Source organism: Lactuca sativa, chromosome 7 (genome assembly GCF_002870075.4).
Source record: "Lactuca sativa cultivar Salinas chromosome 7, Lsat_Salinas_v11, whole genome shotgun sequence".
In the NCBI taxonomy this organism is placed as follows: Eukaryota; Viridiplantae; Streptophyta; class Magnoliopsida; order Asterales; family Asteraceae; genus Lactuca; species Lactuca sativa.
In genome coordinates, this window is record NC_056629.2 from 70,064,449 (window position 1) to 70,089,265 (window position 24,817).

Here is a 24,817-nt window from a genome sequence, read left to right on the forward strand (position 1 = left end):
GTGTAAACCCTTGTTTTGTTTTAAATCAAAACCCTTGTTTTATGTAAAACAGTGTATTCTAGTATACTTGAATCATGAATAATTATCCTATGTATCATAAGTTATACCTATTATAATTTATATGTAATTTATGAATTGGTAAATAACTATTTTTTCATGTAATCCTTTGCTCAACATGTTACAAAGGGTAATTAAACTAATGAAATAACTTTTATATTTATATACATATACAATTTTATATATAAATAAAATTTAAACGACCTTCGGACAAATAACCGGTACTATAAGTCCACATCCAAACAAGGAAAAGGACCTAGATTGAGTTATTAGTCCTAAGCCTTTTAAATCTTATATATATATATATATATATATATATATATATATATATATATATATATATATACATATATATATATATATATATACACACACACACACACACAAATATGAATATTTGGGAAAAATATAAGTTTATAAAAGAGTTCAATATTTGGAGTATTTCTGATGCTTTAAAATAGTTTTATCGTGATTTGAAATCATTTATTTATAACACAAAGTTCTTGTGTTATACTTGTATTTCCCTCCTTAAAATAGTAGAAAGTATGAAAATACGGGGGTATGAACTCACTTGATAGATGGTGAATCGGAAAGAGTTTCGTTTCACGAAAAGGAGTTTATTTGTCGAGAAACCGGCTCAAATCGGGCAGAGTTTTGACAGGAGAGAGGCTACTTTTCGGGAATCTCGGGGCTTCGCGGCTTACTTCGGGCTCGAGTCTTGATACTGAGGCTTTAGGGGTTGTATATGAGTTTATGGAAGTGGAAAATATGAAAGAGGGTGAAATTTAGGGTGAAAAGTGTAAAAAAATCCGGAACCCTCGCATGCCTTATATAGGCCGAAGCCTCGGATCCGAGGCTTATGCGAGGCTATGCGAGGCTGACAGCTTGCGAAGGGAGGCAACTTCGGTTCGGAGGTGGTAGGCTCGTATTGGGCCAGACCTCGGTCCAATGGGAAGAAGACACGTGTGAAGGGGGCATCCGAGGGTGAGGTCCGGTGTGTCTCATGCGAGGCTGTCCGAGTGGGATTGGTCCGCGGAGTTGGTCGAATCAGGAGGTGACACATGAGGCTGCGGTCCAATTAGAAGACGCCGCATGGAGGCTCGCCTGCGAGGGTGACGTGGCAGTTACTGTTCATGCGAAATTTCCTGGTTTTTCTTATTTTTCTTTATTTTTGTGCCAAAAACTTGTAAAATTCATAACTTTTGCATACGAACTCCGTTTTTGACGTTCTTTATATGCACGCGTAGGTAAAATTATACTCTACGACTTTTGTTTAGACTTTGTCGGCTAATTTTGACTTTGTTTTTAATATTATTATTCTTAACAGACCGGGACAGGAAAATCCGTTAAAAATTCATAATTTCTTCATCCGACGTCCGTTTTTGTCTGTCATTTTACCGTTGTACTACTAATGACGAGACCTTCAATTCTCGTTTAGGTTGTGTCGGCTAAAAACCACTCGATCTTTATTTCGAGTTTTTAGCTGTACACTGCTATACTGAAACTTAGAAAAATCATAACTTCCTCATACGAAGTCAGATTTTGGCGTTCTTTTTATGAAAAGTTCTCGGTTTAACATAAACTACAAATTTCATTTAGATTGTAAAGGCTAAAAAGCCTTTTATTAAAAATTTAGTTTTTACACTAAACAGTGTTTTGCCCGTTTTATCGCAAATTTTCAATTGGTCATAACTTCTTCGTTATAACTCGAATTAATGTGTTCTTTATATTTTTTGAAACCTTGTTACAAACTCTATCACTTGGTTCATCCCAATTGAGATTAATTAATAATTTGTTTTTGAGGGTCAATTATGTAAATATACACAGTATGCCAAAATTTCTCTTTATTAATTTAAATAGAAGTACAAACTGACCTACAGTATTACATAGGTTTGAAATAACGGTTTGTTACATGTTACACGAATGAAGAAAATAACCAAGATAAGAAAAAAGAAAACCGCACAACATTTCGAGAGTTCTATTGAATCCAGCAAGATTTGAATATTTATATGTATGCACTATTCACTCTATTATTGATTGACATGAACACGGTTAGGTTAAATATTTGTTAGTTTTCATGTAAGTTATGAGACTTCCATTCATTTGTAACTTAATTATATATTTTTATTTTGATTTGTAAATATTATACTAAAATGTTTTGTTTTTATGAAAGTGTTCGACATTATGCAAAAACTTTACAAAATAAATAAAATAATACTGTTTTTAAACTTATATCTTATAATTAGTAAGTACACAAATACTAATAATATAAATTGTGAATACTGGATAATTCAATAGGTTTTAACTATATAACTTTTACAAATAGCTATTTTATTTATTAAGATATTAAATTAATTGCAACAAATATCATGCACATAAAATTTATTTTATTTATATATGTTTAAAACATATGTTATCTTATTAAAATTAGGGTTTAAAAATAATAACTATTTTTTACAATACTATTTGACAATTAAAATTCAAGTAATAGGGTTTAAGAATGATAATTATTTTTTACAATACTATTTGACAATGTTCATTTCATGCTTAATAAAAATTTCTTAAATACTAACGAATTATTAAGATATTTAGTTTATTATGACAAATATCATTCATTTTATTTTAGTAGTCGTTTGGAGTAATAAGGATGATTTGGATATCTATCGTGAATGAGGATCTAATTTCACTTTATTCGGTGTATAGATAAAAAATGGTGAGAATAAGGAGTGGAGTTGGAAATGCTGATGAAAATAGGAATCAAATACCTGTGATAGAACAAGTAGTTGTTGCAGTAGCAGCACCTAAGCCAATGACTATGGCCGGTGTGCAAATGATGATTCAAACTATGTTGGATCGCCAAATGGAAGAAATGAGGCGTCTACTTCGATAGAATCGTGAAGAACTGCCAATTCATGTGGAAGAGCCCAAAGTTAATGGAGGGCAGTCTGAAGGAGAGAACTTTAGTGGGATAATTGGTCAAGAGAACCCACCTATAGTTCGACAAACCAACCAAGGTGGAGGACATAATGGACTGGGATGCAAGTATAAGGACTTTCTGACTTGCAAACCATCGGCCTTCACTGGAAAGGAGGACCGGATCGGAGTGATGGATTAGATCTCCGAAATGGAGTTAGCCTTCATGAATTGTGGCTGCAGAGGCAAGTTGCAGACTACCTTTGCAGTGCGTCAGTTCCGAGGTGGAGCCGTTCATTGGTGGAACACTCTAGGGAAGACTTTAAGCCCTAGTGAGCCACTACAAATGACATGGGCAAAGTTCTTGGTGCAGTTCAAGCGCAAGTTCTGTTCGGCCCAAAATCTGTTGGAGTTGGAGAACAAGTTTCTGACATTGACAAAGGGCAGCATGTCGGTCGACGATTACACTAAAGCTTTCACATACAAGATGGAGTTTGCTTTGCGCATCGTTCCAGATGAGCTGAAAAAGGTTGACCGATACACAAAAGGACTCCTATGGGAGTACGCGGTGCCAGTGCGTCAGGCACCTACTCTAGAGGCAGCTATTTGGGTTGCCAAGTTTGTTGAGGACATGATCGAGGGAAGAACTGCCGACAAGGTTGAAGTTGGAGAAAAGCGAAAATTTGAAGGAACTTCAGGTTCCAGTAAGAAAAGTAAATTTTCGAAGTCTACTTCGAAGAAGTTTGGAGGAAAACGATGCGAAGAGAAATGGTGCGAGAAGTGCAAGAAAAAGCACTTTGGGAAATGTAGTGAGGAGGTGACTTGCTACAAGTGTGAAAAAACGGGGCATTATGCCAACGAGTGTCCGTCCAACAAGAGGATGTGCTTTGGTTGTAACGAGGAATGACACATTTTGAAAGACTGTCCGAAGAAGAAGGAGGCAGCTAAGCCTAACATTCCACCAAAGCCGAAGGCAGGAGCCTTTCAGATGACACTTGAGGCTGCGAAGGATGAAGCTGATGTTGCTTCAGGTACCTTTCTCGTAAACGAATTACCTGCTCAAATTTTGTTTGATTCTAGAGCCAACTACTCCTTTACTTCGCATGAGTTTGGTAGAAAACTAGCTTTGCCTATTGATAGACTTGATAATGCTTTAGTAGTCGAAGTTGCTAGTGGCAAGTTTGTACCTGTTAGCCATCGCATGGAAAATATCTTCATTGAATTGAATGGGAATAAGTTCCATGAGGAATTATTGCCTATAGAACTAAATGGTTTCGACATCGTTCTGGGAATGGATTGGCTTAGCGCCAATGATGCCGAAATATTGTGCAGAAAGAAGATAGTAAAAGTAAACCCGCCAGGGCAAGATTCATTTATGGTGTACGGGGAAAAACGCCGAGTAAATTCTGGAATCATTTCCCTAATGAAAACCATAAATTGTTTGACCAAGGGATGTACATCATATTTAGCTTTTGTGATTGATGCTAAGAAGGAAAAGAAGGTGATGCAGAGTATTCTAGTGGTGTGTGATTATCCGGAAGTATTTCCTGAAGATCTTCCTGGATTACCACCTGATAGACAAGTGGAGTTCAGAATAGACTTGTTACCAGGAACCACACCAATAGCAAAAGCACCGTACCGATTAGCACCAACGGAGATGAAGGAGCTGATGATGCAACTTTAGGAGTTATCGGACAAAGGTTTCATTAGACCTAGTTCATCACCCTGGGGAGCTCCGATGTTATTCATAAAGAAGAAAGACAGGAGCATGAGAATGTGCATTGATTATAGAGACCTAAATAAGGCAACGATAAAGAATAGATATCCATTGCCAAGAATTGATGACATGTTCGATCAGCTGCAAGGCTCGAGTTATTTTTCAAAGATCGACCTAAGCTCAGGATATCATCAGCTGAAAGTAAGAGAGCAGGATATCGAGAAGACTGCATTCAGAACACGATATGGACACTACGAGTTCTTGGTTATGTCGTTTGGACTAACTAATGCTCCAGCAGCATTCATGGATTTAATGAACAGGGTTTGCAATCCATTCCTTGATGAATCTGTGATAGTGTTCATAGATGACATTCTGGTTTACTCGAAAAGCCAAGAGGAGCATGGCAGACACTTGCGAGAATTGTTAGAAGTCTTGAAGAAGGAGAAGTTGTATGCTAAGTTCTCCAAATGTGATTTTTGGATTCGTGAAGTCCAATTCTTAGGTCACGTGGTCAACCAGGAAGGGATAATGGTTGATCCAGCAAAGATTGAAGTTGTGATGAAGTGGGAACAACCGAAAAGTCCCATGGAGATCTGAAGCTTTTTAGGATTAGCCGGATATTACCAAAGGTTTATCCAAGGCTTTTCTTTGATTGCTACTCCATTAACAGCTATGACCCACAAAGGAGCTACTTATGCTTGGAGTGATAAGCATAAGGAAGCATTCGAGAAGCTAAAGAAGAAGCTATGCAAGGCACCGATACTTTATCTACCCGATGGAGTTGAAGACTTCGCTGTCTATAGCGATGCGTCTGGGGCTGGGTTGGTTTGTGTTCTAACCCAAAGAGAAAAGGTGATTGCATATGGATCTCCACAACTGAAAGTGCATGAAAAGAACTACCCCATTCATGATTTGGAGCTGGCCGCGGTAGTATTTGCACTGAAAATATGGAGACATTACCTCTATGGCACGAAGTGCAAAATTTTCACTGATCATAAGAGTCTCCAATATCTCTTTAATCAGAAAGAATTGAATATGAGGCAACGACGTCGGCTAGAGTTACTTAAGGACTACGACTGCGAGATACTTTACCACCCCGGTAAAGCTAAGTTTGTCGCTGATGCTCTCATTTGGAAAGTCAATGTTGAGAGAAAAAGGCCAAGAGCGTTGAGAATTGAAGTTGTGTCGACAATTGTGGGAAGTATAAAGAAAGCTCAAGAAGAAGCTTCAGAAAAGAATGACCGAAAGGAAGAACGTTTGGGTAAAACGTTAGTGTTCGGTATAAACAGTCACAGACTGAAGGTGTTCCAAGATTGGATTTGGGTACCTAAGTCTGGAGGAATTAGAGATCTTCTGATGGAAGAAGCTCACAAAACCATGTACTCGATTCATCCTGGCAGCACTAAAATGTATAGGGACCTGAAACCCTACTACTAGTGGCTGAAAATGAAGCTTGATGTTGCAAAGTATGTGGCCGAGTATATGACTTGTGCGAGGGTTAAGGCACAACATCAGAAACCATATGGGAGTTTAGAACCTTTTCCTGTACCCATGGGTAAATGGGAAGACATCGCAATGGATTTTGTCACTAAACTGCCCAGAACAAAGAACGGTCACGACATGATTTGGGTGGTCATTGATCGCTTCACTAAGAGTGCGCACTTCATAGCAGCCAATGAGAAATGGTCTATGGATAAGCTTGTGAATTCTTACATGAAGGAAATTGTGAGGCTTCACGGAGTTCCGTTAACGATTGTGTCGGATCGTGACAACCGTTTCACCTCAACGTTTTGGAAAAGTCTACAAGAGGAAATGGGTACCAAGTTGTGTTTAAATACAACTTACCATCCACAGACTGATGGTCAGAGTGAAAGAACGATACAAACACTTGAAGATATGTTGAGAGCATGTACCCTGGAATTCCTAGGTAACTAGGATGAGCATTTACCTTTGGTATAATTTTCCTACAATAATAGTTTCCACTCGAGCATAAAGATGACACCTTATCAAGCTTTGTACAGACGTAAGTGTCGTACACCGTCTTGTTGGCTTCGAGGCTGGGGAAATGCAGTTTATGGGGCCCGAGATGGTCCATCAAACCACTGAAAAGTTGAAAATAATTAGAGAAAGATGTTAGCAGCTCAGGATCGTCAAAAGAGCTATGCTGACAAGATGCGAAGGCCGATGAATTTTGAAGTTGGAGATTCGGTTTTGCTTAAAGTCTCGCCGTGGAAGGGACTTATAAGATTTGGTAAAAGGGGAAAGTTGAGTCCAAGGTTTATTGGACCGTTTAAGATTCTTCAGAGGGTTGGAAATCAAGCTTACAAGCTAGAACTACCAGAAGAACTGAATGGTATTCATAACACTTTTCATGTGTGTTATTTGAGGAAGTTCACGGGAGAAGTTCCCGATATAATACCAATTTCTGAATTGAGAATTGATGAAAACAAGAGGTTAATTGAAGAACCAAAGGCAATTGTTGACCGAAAGACTAAGGCCCCGTTTGATACGCATCTTTCCAAGTCCAAACAGATCTTTCTGGCTGAATGGACCGAAAAGACTGTTTGATTTGCACAAAAGAAGGGGTCTTTCCCAGTAAGATATGTCTTTCCCAAAAAGCCCCAAAATCATATATTTCTGGCTGAATGGGCTGGAAAGACAATTATACATCAAACCCCGTCTCTTTCTTTCTTTATTGGATTATTAATTTTTTTAAATAACTTTTTTTAAATTTATTTTTTATTGAATTATTACTTTTTTTCATCATTCAGCACAGTCAATCAGATATACAATCAAACAACATGGTTACTTTCCCAATCAGAAAACTTTCCCAGACAGCACTTTACCGAACAGCACTTTCCCAGACAGAAACTATCAAACGGGACCTAAGAAGCTTCGACGCAAGATGGTCGAATTAGTGCTTGTCTGTTGGAAACATACGAATGGGCCGAACCTCACCTGGGAAACGGAGAGTGACATGTTGAGTCGCTATCCGCATTTGTTTGTTGATGTGTGATTCTGGGGACGGAATCATCCTAAGGGGGAGAGAATTGTAACGCCTGCGTTTTCAAGCTAGACATTATCATTGATGTAATAGTCTAGGTTAACCCTTGTAACTTTTTTTAAAGTATTAATCATGAAATATTTGAGTATTATGTGAATTATGTGTTTATTTTCTTAATTATTATAATTTAATGAATTAAGAATAAAATGAGCGTCAAAATTAAAGTGTGAGATAAGCCCGATATCTTTACATAAAGCCGTAGTGGTTGAAACAAAGATTCCGAAGATATAAAGAATGCTGAAATCTGAGTTATAACGAAGAAATTATGACCTGTCGAAGTTTCGCGACAGAACCGGCGACGCTGAATGACGTAAAAAGTGAAATTTACGTTAGAGCGATATTTAGCCTTAGTGATCTAAACAAAAGTCGTAGAGTTCGTTAAACCGAGAGCATGAATAAAAAGAACGCCCAAATCTGACTTCGTATGAGGAAGTTATGATTTTCCGAAGTTTCGACTTAGCAGTATGCAGTCCGAATACTCGATTTGAGACCGAGCGTTTCAGCCGAAACAATCTAAACGAGAATCAAAGATCTCGTTAATATTAGTGAAACGATAAAAGATAGGGGAAAATGGACGTCAGATGAAGAAGTTATGAATTTATAATATAGTTTTCCTGTCCCGGCCTACTAAAAATAAATAATAAAAATAAATTCAAAATTAGCCAACGGAGTCTAAACGAAAGTTGTAGAGCGTAGTCTCACCTTCGCGGGAATATAAAGAACGTCGAAAACGGAGTTCGTATGAGGAATATATGAATTTTTGAAGTTTATTAATTAAAATATTAAATTTAATTATAAATTCCGATATTATCCAAATGGGGGTGGGGGTGGGGGGGGGGGGGTCAGCGACCTTAGCCACATTACGCCCAGCATAACTTAATTTGTGCCCAGCGTAATTCGGGGTTTCAGCCCCCTATAAAAGGTAGTCGAGGCTGCCGAGTTTCAGTTGCTCATTTCTCTCCTTCTCTCGCATTTTTACCTCGTTTTGCGTGCAAGAAATATCCCGAAGCCCCGATATCATTCCCGAGACCCGAAGCAAATCCCGAAGCCCCGAAGATCCCGAGAAGTAAAATTCCCGAGCCAAAGCTCTGCCCGCGAGGAGCCCGGTTTTTGTGAAGATCTTCTAGATCTGCCGAGAATACTACTTCTACAAGCCGCAGTGTTATCCGATCATCTTCTGATCAAGTGAGTGTGTAGTTACTTTCTTCTACCGCATAATTATAAAGTATTTTATACGAAATACGTGTTATGTGTATATTTTGTTGTTATATGTGTGAATATATATTCACTTTCTTCTATCTCATAGATATGATTTATTCTCTATGAAATACGTGTTATATGTATGTGTCTCATCTGTTATTTGGAATATGTATTGAATGAGAATGTTATACAGGTTTTAAACTATGTATAAAAATATATATTTTATCTACTAATATGTTGGGTAGAACATGGGTAGATAGTTAATGTGTGATAAACAGATGAGAGGCCTCGATGTTGTTTTTTTGATTCAGTCATATAGCGGAGTTTAGATGACGACCACAGACTTTTCTAGACAGTCCTGTGGAACGCTAGCAGGCTCGCCACCTGTAGATGTTAATGAACTTGGGTGTTCATTCGCTGTACTCCATCCCCCTCATGGTTGACTTATTTGACATATATTGTTGGGAAACCCTCGAATGCATGTGTTGTCGCCTCGATGAAATATTTTTAGAGTAGGCCCCTTGTGTTAGTTGTCTTAGGGACGTAAAGTGAGAATAACGAGAATGGGTAATTGGGTTATTGTTGGTTGGTAAAAATTAAATTTAATATTTATTGTGGGTTGAAAATCCTATATGCTCACCAGGCTCCCAAGCTCGACCCACTCAGTTTCTTTGTATTACAGGTAGTGGCGCCAGAGCATAAGTTGGATGATTTGTCAGGATATTTTGGATTATAGACCTGTTGTTGTAAATAACCGTTGTAAGGTATGTATTGAAATGTTTATGCTTTTGGTCTGTTTATCGGAACATGACATCCCAAGTATTGTAATATAATGAAAAATACATTTCTTTAAGAAATGTTTTGGTAAATCTTATTTTTATCATATTTCGTTTTGGGAACAAATTCCGCAACTGTTTGAATCAAAGGATTACTCTGAAATTATTTTAAAAGCATAAATTAAACCGGTCTTTTTTGGCCGTGATTTTGGGGATGTCACAACTCAAGGCAAGGGTCCTGAACCTTGCAAGCGGAGCTTGCCGCTATAATGGAGTCGGGTTGAGAATCCAAGTGACTCAAGGAAATGGTTACGCTTGAACCTTTAGCACGATTAGGCTTGACAACCTTGGATCTATGTGCCCGAATCGGATGATCGGTCTGGTACTAAACTTAAAGTCATTTGATGATTTGCTGCATTAATAGCTATAGTGACAATCGGTGCCTTGCTGTATTGGCTGTTTGTTGAGAGCTAAGGCTACTGAGAGCTGAATAGCAGGGTCGCTAAGAGCTGGGCAGTGAGACTGCCACGCAGTTGCTGAGCTGGGCAAAGAGACTGCATAGAGTTGGTCAGCACAGCTGATGAGATCTGAGTATCAAGACTGCCTGGAACTAGCTAAAATGACTGTTGGGAGTCAGGCATCATGATTGTTGAGCCGAGCAAAGAGACGACCCATGTCTGGTCAACACATCAGATGAGAGCTGAGCAGCGAGACTGTTGGATTAGGTGTTTAAGCCCATAACTATATTTGTGTTGGATTAGGTGTCTAAGTCCATAACTATAATTGGTATGTACTTGGCCCGAGAGTATCATGGTCCATTCGGGTTGCATATCACCAGGAAAATTTGATAGAATGGATACTTGAGTAAGAGGTTATTTATGATTTATTAATATATTATAAGTTCTAATATATTAATATGAAATCATATGGTTTAATTAGTATTGATCAAGAATTAATATTGAATTAATTCGGTGATCAAAAGAGACTAATTAAATATACAAGGGTTGATTGTGTAAATCAATGATACATATAAGTCGGGCTAAGCTAATGTAAGTTCCATAAGGTGTTAATCCATTACAAGCCCAAGTGTAGGAATTAGGGTTACACATGACTCTTGGATTTCTACACTATAAATATGTAACCCCTTAGCATAAAATGGTTGAACTAGTTGCACAAGTTTTGCACAAGTGATCTTGGAGATCATAGAGCCGATTTTGGGTGCTAGTATTTCCTCTCTCAAGTTCTCCTTTGTCCTAGGTATGTTGTGAACCGTTTGAGGTGCAACATTTGGGGCGCTAAGTTCTTAAAGGAAAAAACTACAAGCTACAACAAAGATGTAACTTTATAACTCTATTATATGTTGTTTATATCAATTGTATGTTAGTTGAAGGCTTACAGCTCTGGAAACAATAATGCATGTATAATTAGAAAAAATATGGATCCAAAGATTTTAGGGTTATATGTGCACCATAGGATGTTGCAGTATACCAAAACCCAATAGTGGTATCAGAGCCATGGATCATTTTCTATTATATTTGATGCAAATGTGTTATTTTTGTAAAACTGAAAAGCTGTCTGGCAGCCCTACTCGACAAGTCCATGCTTGAACTCGACGAGTATGATGATTTTAGTCATGGACTCAACGAGTCCAATATGGGGCTCGACGAGTTGCATGTCGAAACAACAAATTTTTGAGTTTTTTTGGCTTGTTTCAGATTAGGATCATTACCACAAAATGTTTTTGTTCATAAAATTTGATTTTGTTGCTATGGTAATGATTATCCTCATCTAAATAAAAGATAATTGTCATAATTTCAAGATTTGTATCAGTTTATATGATAGGCTAATTTCTTGCAAATGGTTGATATGAATTATCTTGACTTATGAGTTTAACTAGATCATAAAAAAATTATTTGATAGTTTTCATTAGTTAAAGAATATTAAAATGCATTTTATGAACTCCATAACTTGTCCTCAAGTTATGGAAAATGAAAAGTCCAACTTTTAAATGTTTTTAAAGTCTTCCATAACTTGTTCTCAAGTTATGGAACATGAAAAGTTTTTCAGAAATGTTTTTATGAACTCCATAACTTGTCCTCAAGTTATGGAAAAACAAGGGTCTTTTCATAAAGCCAATATTAAACTCATAAGTTATGGAAACCAAGAGTTTTGAAAAGTTTCAAAACATGCCCTCAAATTTTGGAATTTGTAAATGTAAAGTCTAACTTTGAAACATTTAATTCCAAACCCTCGAATTTTAAAAGTTTAAAATTCAACCCTTATACTATTATAATATTATAGGTTTAATATATATATATATATATATATATATATATATATATATATATATGTATGTATGTATAAGAACAAAGTCAGTCTTACCTTTAGTAGGCATCATTCACGAAGTCATTCTATAAGGGGGTATAATGTTACTGCCTATAAAATGACAATTTAATGAGTGTCCACTCTCACCCACCGCTTCCTTGACTGGTGGAGGGTCGTTTTTCGAACGAGTAGGATAGGACATTAACTCTCATTATAAGTATAATGATAATTTTAAAGTAACTAAACTTTATTAAAATTCTCAATCTTAGTTACTTTAGGAAAAATGTGAATATGGTGCTATCCCATGAAATTGCACTTTGCACATTGTTAATTCATTAGTAGAGTGTGTGTGGCTAACTGGCACACTAATCTGGGACTGATAGTGCGTGACAAAGGGTTACTTGATGTTAATCATAGATCGATGGAGCGTGTGTGGTTAACCGACACATTGATTAGGTGGTTGTAACATTAGGTGTACCAAGCTAATTTGCATGGTTATTCACACCTTGTTTGTGATCATCGGCATCACAGTCACAAACTTGAAGGGCATAATCGAGATTTAAACATGCCATTAAAAAGTTCAATGAATCTCACAGAATCTAGGAATTTCAATCCATTTAAAGCCTAATGTTCATTTTTGTTTTTCATGGTCGAAATTGGTAAATCACCATTTACCCACCTTCAAATATTTTACAATTGGATTACGGCATCCCTCTTCCGAATTGTAGAATATTGTGCTGGATCCTAGCCTTAATATTTCATTTTGGGTGTTATATTAAGGACTTAAGTCAACTAAACTTGACAACTATGGTCGACCCAAATCTTTTGGAATAAGCTTTCCTAATGAAGATGATATCCCACATGGTGGTCAAGGTGAAAGATTAATCCATTTGTCATGCATTAGTGGGACTTGAATTTCTCCTTATAAACACATCAACACAACAATGGAGAAATTGGTGATGATGAGATTTCTCAACCGTTCGATCGCACGGAGATCTGTAGGTTTAGTCGCCCCCACCGCCGTCAACAGCAACAACCAATGGCTCCGTCGTGGAATCCGCTACCTTTGAGCACCCTTCATATTCACTGCTTCATAGTAACATTATTTTCTTTCTTTTTATTTGTTTCTGTCTATCTATTGTTCTACCTCGAGAAGAATAATCTCAATTTGTTAATTTCCTATCTCATCACGACATCATACGATTTTAGGGCTAATAATGCCTATCAGGAATTTAGGATTTTTAAAAATATTATTTCCTTGAAGCATCCTTAGTTTCATTTAGAAACAATCACGTATGAAACATGATTCGTTACATGAAGAAAGAAAAGCAATTCACACTATGCTAATTTTTCATATTTCACATCAGATTTTCACTGATTTTGTTCTTCGATCGTGTTTTCTGACATTGAAAAGGAAAGTTGATTCTGGTATTTTTTTTATGTACAGAAGTCTTTCTCCTTTTGCAATGGGAATTGGAAGCACCCAATTCTTGACGGATGGTGGGTTGACACACTTACCAAATATTTAAGATGGTGATATTAAGGTCGCCTTCAAGGAGCTCATGGCTGCAAACTTTTAAGGCGTCAATTGCCTCATCTTCGAAGACTTTTTCTTATAATTGAACCGCAGTTTATGATTCTAGCAATGTTAAAAACTTAAAACGAGTTGTATTCTAAAGTTTCTTGATTGTGTAGTTCCTTTTCACGAGGTGAAGAGAAAACAAGAAAAGAAAAAAGAGTTCAAAGATTCATCAGAATCAAGAACTTGTGGTGGTGGTGGGACCTCTAACCATGGGGGTAGAAGTGGTACAGACAGATATGGTGGATGTGGGGGCTCAAACCATTTTAGGTCTTCTGGTATACAAATGAAATGCCATAATGTGGAAAAAAAATGTTGATTTCTATAAAGAAGTTAAGTTTTGATGCTTATAAAATATGAATCCTGATAATGAATGGCCCTGTAATGAACAACCACAACCTGTTAATCCACATCCCATAACAGAATCCACTACAAATCAATCAAACAAGCCGTTGTTAGGGCATGATACCAATGAGGCTGAGGTACAAGATGAAAGTTCCTCAGAAGATTAGAGCGTCGATTATAACAATAAGAATGAGAACGAGTCTCACGAGGGTAATTTAGATATATATATATATATATATATATATATTTTTCAATCTTACAATATTAGATGCTTTCAGCAAAAGAAATACAATTTAGTATTTTTTTTATGATTTAAGTTACTTATCAACAACAAAATCCAACAATGGTATCATACTATTTTACGATCTATAATTTAAAATTTTTGAATCTCAAATCAAGTATATAGATTATCAAATGAGTAATGAATAAGGACTATCGACATCAACAACCTTTTTAGTTTTCATTTTTAACTATTGTTTGGACAGATTCGCCCTTAATGTTGTTCAAGTTATGCATGCCCTTGATGTAAGAGAGCATGGTGTTTTCGGATATATTTGGCAATTCCCTTGCTTTCGAGTTTTCCTTAAAGTGGGCAACACAAAGAAGTTAACAACTTGAGAGTGTTGTTTTATGGGAAATCTTCATATTGATTAATGTTGACATTTTTTTATTTTTGTTGGATTAACGAAAATATTTAGCAACATACTTTCATTGGAAGATTATTTACAGAATTTATTGTATATATGAGTTGTAGGTTTCTTACTTATTTCTGAGATAAAAATACTTATTGTCTCAGGTTGACATGGATTGTTGTCAAATATGATTGAACTGTGAAACTTCAAGCTACAGTTATATAGTTTGTTCACATTGTTGGGACCAAATGAATTCAATTGATTTCATGCTTTTAATATTTTAAATATGGTTTTTAGATCGCTGTTAATAAATTTTTGAGTTTTGGTAGGTATTGAAGATGAAGTTAATTGGTTGGATGATCAAGAAATGCCTCCTTGTATGTTACATGTCTAATGATTTGGCTCAAGGGCAATTAGTCACATTTGAAATTTTTTATCAACTTAACTATTAGATTTGGCATCTATGGATTCACTTTTAGTCTTTATTCCAAAACTAATGTTTGTCTTTAATTATAGTGTCGAATACATGAAACAACGAATGTTTTTTCCATTTCTTATTTTATTTATTAATTTTGTTGTGTACATATTTGCTTAATCCCACTCCTTAAGTGTAGAAATGTGATCCGACTTCCTGCATTCTTACCAGAAGCAACTGTCACCATAACTGTTTGAAATTCCTGCATCCTTACCAGAAGCAACTGTCACCATAACTGTTTGAAATACATGCACTCCAGGTTATTATTTATGTTACAATCCTTTGATGATGTACAATTTAGATTATCTATCTCCTTCAATGATGTACAACCAATAAATTACCTTGGAGTATATGCTATAGCATTGTATTTTGCTTTTTTCGGAAACAGTGGAATGCAAATCCAAGCCTGCAAAGCGGGGATACTTCACTAGTTTTATGTAATTTTATCAATTTTAAAAGCTTTCAATTATTTTGCCAAACACTCATAAAACATATAAAAGTTCCAAATTCCCACTGTTCTAAATTTTATGATTCACTATTTTATTTAACATCAACAATGATGTTTTTTGACCTGGTTTCGCTGGCAAAATAATGTTCTTTCGATCCATTTGGATTGGTGCAACTGTGGTTGTTTTGCATAACTCGCCATTTATTATACCAATCTCATGAGACTCTTAAACATCAAATATAATCTTGCTACCAAGACGTGTCAATGTCATTCTTTTATCAATCCATATGTTAAAGGAAATGCCTTGTGTAGTCTCAAAAATATATTATTTGCTCTAAATAACAATGCAATATCCAAATATTTGTTCAAAGTTTTAATTGAAATGATAACATAAAGCTATAGAGCTGAATTGATCCATGGTTAAGATCTAGAAATGGCAAAACTTTATAAATAGAATTGTCGATCCACAACATGTATCTGTACATATGCCATGGACACAATCCATTTCTATCTAGCATACAATAGTGTTATCATGTATTCATTGGATGATGAACCAAATTCTAATTCACGACAACTTTCTTCCGTGAAAAAAGCTGGTTGTTTAGGTAGAGGCAACATAACTTCACTAACAAGCATTGAAACCACTGATGACATAGTTGGTCTATCTTCTGCATGTTGTTGCACACACAATAATCCAACATGTATTGATCGTAGCACTTGGGAGACCACACACGAGCTGAGTAAAGATGCATTTATAAGTTCAATCGACTTGTCTTCTTTGTAGAGCCTCCATGCCTGAATGAAATCAAAATTCATACGATTATATATGCCAAAAGCAAAAAGTTAAAGAAAACACCTATTAATTTTTTGTTAAATTAGTAGGGATTTAATGTTTAATCCATTAAACGGAAAAAAAACCCCTTAGGAGGTTGTTTCTTTTTTATTTGATGGACTTAATGGGTTAAACCTTATTGTGGACAAATATACATGCTATTTATTTTTGAATCAATTCGGCCAAATTTACTTACCAATTATTTGAAATAGTAATTGTTGTAAAAAAAATCGGTAGTAAAATTGTCATATAGTCCCATTTGATTTGTTTAAAAAGAAAGAAACATACTTTAACACTTTATCCAAACTTGCATTACTATCCATTCAGACACTTAAATCATAACGGGAAAAAGAATACAATTAGTCTACCAAATAAACTTACATGTCCAAGAAGGTTGTCGCTATGACCTTCTTGAGAGAATCCTCTGTTTTTCCTCCCACTCACAATCTCCAGCACAATAACACCAAAGCTAAATACATCCGACTTCACTGAGATATGCCCATGTACAGCATACTCAGGAGAAATGTATCCACTGTCGACAACACCAAGTTCAATTAATAAAAACATATTAGAAACAAAGTTTCTTGTTTGTTAGTGTAATTTTCCACCTAATTTTTTGGAAAATACGTGTAATCAAACATAACTAATCTACTAATCCATGTTTTGTAGATTATTCTTACTATGTTCCCACAACGTTCCTTGTCTTAGCCATGGCATCCAGTCCAACAAACTTTCGAGCAAGACCAAAGTCAGATATTTTTGGGTTCATTTCGCTGTCCAACAAGATATTAGCTGCCTTGAGATCTCTATGGATAATTTGGAGACGGGAATCTTGATGTAGATAAAGAATACCTCGAGCGATACCATGGATAATATGAAACCTTTGTCCCCAGTCAAGCATTAAACTTGTGGTTTCATCTGCGCAATATATATGAACTAGTTATATGAAATTTTAAACAAATTTGACATCATGGATTTCTACAAGAAGTTTGAAAGTAAGGTATTAGAGATCTAGAGTCGAACCAAAAAGAAACGAGTCCAAGCTTTTGTTATCCATGTATTCATATATCAAAATCTTTTCATTTCCATCAATGCAATATCCAAGGAGCTTCACAAGATTTCGATGCTGAAGTTTGGCAATACACATGACTTCATTCTTGAATTCATCAGGTCCCTGTTGAGAAGTTTCTGAAAGTCGCTTTACAGCTATTAGCTCTCCGTTTTTTAGCACGCCCTAAAAGACAAAGGTTGCAATTTATATACATCTTACATTAGGCTTTCTTTTTCTTTAATCATACTGATATGCATTGCATTTTATTAAAATGGATTAATTAAATTACCTTGTAAACAGGACCAAAGCCACCTTCTCCTATCTTATTATCAATGTGGAAGTTAGCCGTAGCCTTAACTATTTTATGAAGGCTAAAAAAAGGTAGTTCATCAAGGTTTTCCACCTGATCATCCCTGTTAAGGGTATTTGTCCAGTAACCTACAAAATGATAAGTTCATGTTCTTCTTTTGATTACATACAAACAATACGACTTTTTTTGGTTAATTTACCTCGTCCTTTCTTTTTATTTCTACATGCATATGCTACTGCAGACAAAAGTAGCGCAACTGATGAAACTGACAGCACCACCACGATTATTAGCTTCATCCTTTTGAAGCTGGATTTGCCTTTTGTTAATCAATACCATTATTAGTATGATAGTAATCCAAAGGTAAAGATTAGAGCATTCAAAACCAAACAATTAAACCTATAGATTATGAACTTTTTGTAAAGATACCTTAGATGTGACTGTGTTTAAAATAATCTTGTAAAAGCATCCACTATGACATTTTTTTGAGAGGTGCATAGCGCCATCGGCACTAGTGAATATATGTGTCATATTAATTGATGGGTCGAATATTCCATTGCAATGGTTATAAATCTTATAAAGATTATGATGATTTGGCACTCAATTTGCATTTTAAAAAACATTTGCAAGGCAAGTGTGATTGACAACCACTATATTAGAAGTTTGTGTTTTACATTTATGTAATTGACTTTATGGCGGATTGGTGTGAACAGGTAAGATAGGGTGTTATTTATTCATTTTAACGTTTTAGCAAAAGTGGGCACATTTGTAGAATAGATCGGCCAAGAAGTGGTTTAATATATATATATATATATATATATATATATATATATATATATATATATATATATATATATATATATATATATATATATATATATATATATATATATATATATATATATATATATGACACATGACATAATATTAATGAAGAGTTGTATTAAAGTGACCATTATTAAAAGAAGATTAAAATTATTCATTTATTTTATATATATATATATATATATATATATATATATATATATATATATATTTGGAAAACAAAAAAAACCCTAAAAATCATAAAAAATACATAAAAAAAATACTTAGAAACCACAAAACTTTTTTTTGAAAATTATTTTGAAAAAATCGTAGCTTTTTATACAAAATCGGTGAATAAAAATTTGAAAATTTTTTTTTTACAAAAAAAAAAAAAAAGAATTGATTTTTTATTTTTTTTTTCAGCGAATTTTAACAAAAAACTGCGATTTTTTTAAAATTTTTTTTTGTGATCTCTAAGTATTTTTTATGCATTTTTATGATTTTTAGGGTTTTTTTGTTTTCCATAGAACCTAAACCTATATATATATATATATATATATATATATATATATATATATATATATATATATATATATATATATATATATATATAAGGTTATTTGGAAAACAAAAAAACCCTAAAAATCATAAAAACGCATAAAAAAAATACCAAGACATCACAAAACTTTTTTTGAATTTTTTATCAAAAAATCGCAGCATTTACAATTTCGCTAAAAAAAATAATTTTTTTTTCAGCGATTTTGACATAAAAGTTGCGATTGTTTGATAAAAAAATTCAAAAAAAAGTTTTGTGATCTCTAAATATTTTTTTTATGCATTTTAATGATTTTTAGGGTTTTTTGTTTTCCATAGAACCTAAACCAGGCAACTCATTTCAAAATTCAAATTTATATTTTCTAATTATATGTTAAATTTGAAGTTATAATAACTTTAAAATTTTGATACATCTCGTAATTAATAATTTATTTAAAATGACTTATTTAAGATAATTGATTAATAATTATAAATTTTTATTATAAAAGTTTAATTAATTTTATAACGGTGGTTTCCACAGGTTATATATATCATCTCTAATAAATGAAATTTTTTTTTGTCACATGTCACAATTTCATTCAAATTGTCAAATGTCATTTTGTGGTTATTTTGAATTAATTTTTTTTTTCACATATCATTTTATGAGTTTTTCTATTTTTAAATTTAATATAATATTTTAATATAATAATTGCAATAAATATAGTAATAAATAGATATCGATGTCATTAATTAACTTACCTCTTAATTTCAAATTTTCCAGGATTAAAACTCATTAATTTATTTTGTTTATTTATTTAATTTTAAAAGATAAAAAATATCAATTTTGATAATTCATTATTTTTCTTATTTTCTTATAAATCTAAAGTTCTTAAATATTTAGATTCTTATATTTAATTTTTTTAATTAACTCATGTAATATATGGGTCTTACACCTAGTATATATATATATATATATATATATATATATATATATATATATATATATATATATATATATATATATATATATATATATATCAATTAGTCTATTTAGTGATTTTTTATGGTTAAAGTAATTAAGGGGTAAAATTAAAATGTGCCTTCTATCTTAATCAGGACTTTTAAATATATGAGAGATTAACTTTTAAAAATCTTATTATTTAAGTTAAATTTTCTATTAAAAGACTTAAAATAGTTTATTAACGTGTAAAGACCAATAATTCAATTAAATCTTTTAAATAAGCATCGAACTCCCAATGAATTACACCATTAAAAAACTAATTAATATGTTGAAAAAGATACATGTTTGAAAAAAAAAATGTTATAAATTTATATTAAACGTATAAATTACACATGGGATAACAAATCTCCATTTGCGTGTTCAAACTACATAGTTTTTCGCAATTACAAAACCTAATTAAAATGTCTAATCGATCGTAATGATTATGTAACCTTTTTTTTTTTTTTTTTTAATGTTTAAGATCTTGGGAAAATGACTGAATGGTTTGGCTCATAACATTAGCAAGAAATTACATATCCAGTCCATTTAATGGTAATACTGACTCTTAAATATAGAACAAAATGTGTGTACCTGGTAACTCAGATGTAGCCATTCTTATGTAAAGATCTTGATTGTCATCATACTCTCTTATGTCCATGAGTTCATCCAACCATAGCAAACATCCACTTCCCCCTTCTCTAACATCTAAATTTGCATAAGCTCTACAAGAACAATTCCTTCTGCATGCCATCTCACATTCTCTAAGAGACATGCTCACGTTGTACCATGAATGTTGTGTGTCTGGAAATTTCACTCCTGAAATTTTCTGAAATCCATCTTCCTGAGTACTCCCACATTCAAAATCCTTTCTACGTTGACACCCACTTGACCAATCTCCTGAATTCCATTCTTCTAGTACTTTTGGCTCAAAACCTTCCATACAATTGCATGGAGGATATGTTTTCGTACTACACCTTCCATAAGGACCACATCGTCCATATTGACTACAGTTATCAACAACGACATTTCCATATAAAACCCATTCTTGGGTTCGATTAATCCAACTGAATTGAAGATGGGTTCCATCCCATGTAAGAATTATCCTCTGAAGAACTGGACTTTTAAGTTTATATGTATAATACATTTCCTTTTCGTTGACAACAAACTCTACGGAAAAAATGGGATTGGTGTTTTCTCGAGGAAGTCCACTAAACCCTTCACCATTCCATGGTCCAAATCTTGAGTGTGGAACTTCATCTTCTACCTCAAATGTCTGTGGATACCCATCTGTGTTTAGAAAGACTTTATATCGACCTATAGAAGGATCATCAGGGCTCTTCCATGATGTTAAGTTCTTCTGTATTCCTGTTCGCAAATCCTTCCCTAATTTCTGTCCTGGTAGCAACGTGTCTCCGGGGTAGTCAAAACTTTGCCAGATCGGAGCTTCTTTGGTGTTCGTTTCATCCCACACGACAAGATTTCCGCTGTCAAGAAGCTGTGCCACCGGAAGATTAACATTCCTGATCGACGATTTGGATGACCAGATTAGGGTATTGTTACCACTGAGAATTAGAAGCTTTCCTTCATTACTGAGTTGAAACTTCCCAGATGTGTCGTTGATTGGTGTGTCCCTGTTAGCAACCCACACAATGGTGAAAGTTGAGACGTGTTTGTACCATATCCCCAAGTATCGATTCTGGGACTTTCCAAGGCTGAAAAAACCAAGTTCGTACGTCTCACCTTCTGAAACGAGGGTGTTGCCATCTTTGATTGGTTGATTTGGAGATATTGTATCTAATGCAGCAGAAGATGATATGAGAACGAATAAGGTACTGAAGAAGAACATAAGAATTGGATATACCTCCATTTGAAAAGTGTTGTTGAAGATTTGTGGGAGTTTTGTTGGAGAAGAAGATGATAAAATATAGTCAAACACTTTGCCGAATCCCTAAATATAATAGGGAGAGTTTTGTTGGATTTATGTGATTACGTAATTTGTGTGAGATTATGAAGTCTGGCGTTATATTTGATAATTTCATAGCAATACACTTTAAAATATTATTTCAATACAATACAATTTTATATCTCGTTGTACCGTGTTTTTTAATGGTGGCTTCTTGAATATTTGAATTTAATTTAAGTCGTCCACAATATATTGAATTAGGGTTCAATTGTTATATCATTCTTTAAAATGTATAGGACTTTATTATTTTTTTCCTTATAATTTATTGAATTTTATAAAGTTCAATAGAATGTTACAAAATATAATTTATAGTAAATATTTAAGAATTAATTTTTTTTTTCTATTGAAAAGTTCAATGGTCACTGAACTTCAAATCGATTGAATATCAATGTGACATCTCACAATGGTAAAATTTCATCAATTGAATGTCATATACATTTGTCTTCTCATTCAACTCTCTCATTAAAATCACTATTATGAATACTCTTATAATGACTGACTTGTTTTTGGACCGAACACCAAAATAGTTAAGGTGGACCATAGTAATTAGGTCGTCGTAAAAGAGTTTTGGGGGTTAACGGCGCAGAACGTTAGAAGTGTTTGAGCGCTTCTAGCTTCTAGTGTTTGAAAAAATGCTCCATTTTGAACAGAAAGCTTTGTTTGGTACTACAAGTTTCTACGTTTAGTTTAAACAAAACATTCCAAATCCAAATGTCACTTCACGTAATGTTTAACATAACGTTACCCGCTATCCGCAACCAGTTATTTTTACCGAACACACCCTAAGAGTGTTGAATATTGTGGAAACCTTTATATATATATATATATATATATATATATATATATATATATATATATATATATATATATATATATATATATATACACACACACACTCAAGATCAAATAAGAAGGAAAATTTTGGTAGGAAGGTAAGAAGTTTTTTTTCTATATATTTTTTTAGCAAACATACAAAATGAATCATTAGATGATTCAAAGCTAAGATGATTCACAAGAAAAAATTCCCAAAAAAATATTTTCATGATTCATTTTTAAATAAATTAAGAAAAAAATTCACTTTTATGATAATTATAGTGAATTAAAACGAAATCATTGTATAAATGAATCATCGATGTGTTTTTTTGGAAATTTTTTTGGTGAATCATGTTATTTTTGATTCATCTAGTGATTCATTTCTTTTGTTCGTCAGAAAAGTATATAGAAAAAAAAAACTTCTTACCTTTTTACCAAAAAAAAGTTCTTTCTTGATCTTTATCATATATATATATATATAAAAGACGAAAGTTAAACCAATATATCAAATAATTGTAACGCTCACAAAAGACCGAAAGATGAAAAAAAAAGTAAACAAACAAAAAGGGTTGTAAATTGTTAGAGTGTGACTTGGAATTTTTGGAATTTAGTGACTAGAATAGATAACTCTACCTAGAACGGAGTAAAGAAACTCAAATGGCAATTTCGAAAGTGACTAATGCTTGGAGTATATGGGTTTGACCCAAAAGTTGTTATGGTTTTTATGTTTATAAGTATTTATAAGTAGGTTTTCAATGTATCGATAGAGTTGAATAAGAGCATAGGCCTCAGTTTTTGTCCTTAGACTAACACACATAGACCAAACCATGTTATTTTTTTTTTCACTCTTTTTTTCTTTCTTTGTTTGCTTGCACAATATAAATAGAATATAAAATGTAGAAAAACATGGTTGCAAGCTAGTGGGGCCAAAAAGTTGCACTTAACAACGTTGCTACGTTGCTGACAGCCCAGAATAACTCTCGTAGTTTGAGTTAAGACATGTTTGAGGTCCAAAAGCTTATGCATTTGCATTCATTACAAAATAACCATTAAGAGGTTATTAGGAACCCAACTATTGTCAGCAAAAACATTTATGAAAACTTAATCACAAGAAGCATATAATCCTTAACTTTGTAAGATTCAATTATAGAAAAGTAAATAATACAAGCAACTAATCAAGCCTACCGCTTTTGACTTCAAATGCGCAGCCTGTATCTTAATCATCTCTGATTTGAATAGATATTCTTCATGCAAGGTCCCAATCAAGTGATTACTATTAGTGCTCCAGGAACACTGAACATTAATTTAACTCACGATGAACTCTTAGTGATCTAAGAACATTGATCAATTAACCCACGATATACTTATTGACAATTAAATATTAATAATTGCCTCACACTGTTCACGGAACAGTCTCAAAGGGACCCCAAGATGTTCCACCATCCACTTTTCCTAAGAACTAAGAAGTACGAAAACACAAAACTATCTAATTGATGACATATCACTCGAAAATAATACCTAAGTGGCCAAGTGGGAATTTAATGAAAAATAAGAAAAACATGAAGTGGAGCTGATAAAAAAAACGTACACTACAAGAAACACAAGCTATACCGACGTCACTTATCCAGACGACACGTGTCGTCTGCAAAACACAAGCTATACTGACGACATGTCGTCGGTAAAACGTGTTCCAACTTTGACCATATATGTTTGACCAGAAAGGCTATCCAGACGACATGTCGTCGGTATAGACTAGGCGGGAAGGGGCAAAAAATTGGCGGTATGTCCAATATCTATCCAGACAACATGTCGTCTCTATAAGGTATTAAAAAAATATTTTCGATTTATTTATATTCCCTTTTGCAGAAAATAAAGACGTCGTCGTTTTGGTCCACCTATACTGACGACATGTCGTCGGTATAGAGTGGTAAAAAAAAATTATTTTGAATTATTTTTAATTCGTGTCGTAGAAAAGTGAAACG

General features: G+C 33.9%; 1 protein-coding gene across 1 annotated transcript; it reads right to left on the reverse strand.

Moving 5' to 3' along the window:
* Positions 1-15,974: 15,974 nt before the first annotated feature.
* On the reverse strand, positions 15,975-22,036 carry LOC111881648 (G-type lectin S-receptor-like serine/threonine-protein kinase At4g27290). The gene is made up of 7 exons (XM_042896666.1): positions 20,651-22,036; positions 17,924-18,040; positions 17,704-17,852; positions 17,387-17,597; positions 17,044-17,281; positions 16,745-16,895; positions 15,975-16,326 (listed from the first exon to the last, which is right to left on the reverse strand). Exons 1-7 carry the CDS (start codon positions 21,924-21,926, stop codon positions 16,039-16,041), a joined length of 2,430 nt encoding a protein of 809 aa, XP_042752600.1. The 5' UTR covers positions 21,927-22,036; the 3' UTR covers positions 15,975-16,038.
* Between the last annotated feature and the right edge of the window lie 2,781 nt (positions 22,037-24,817).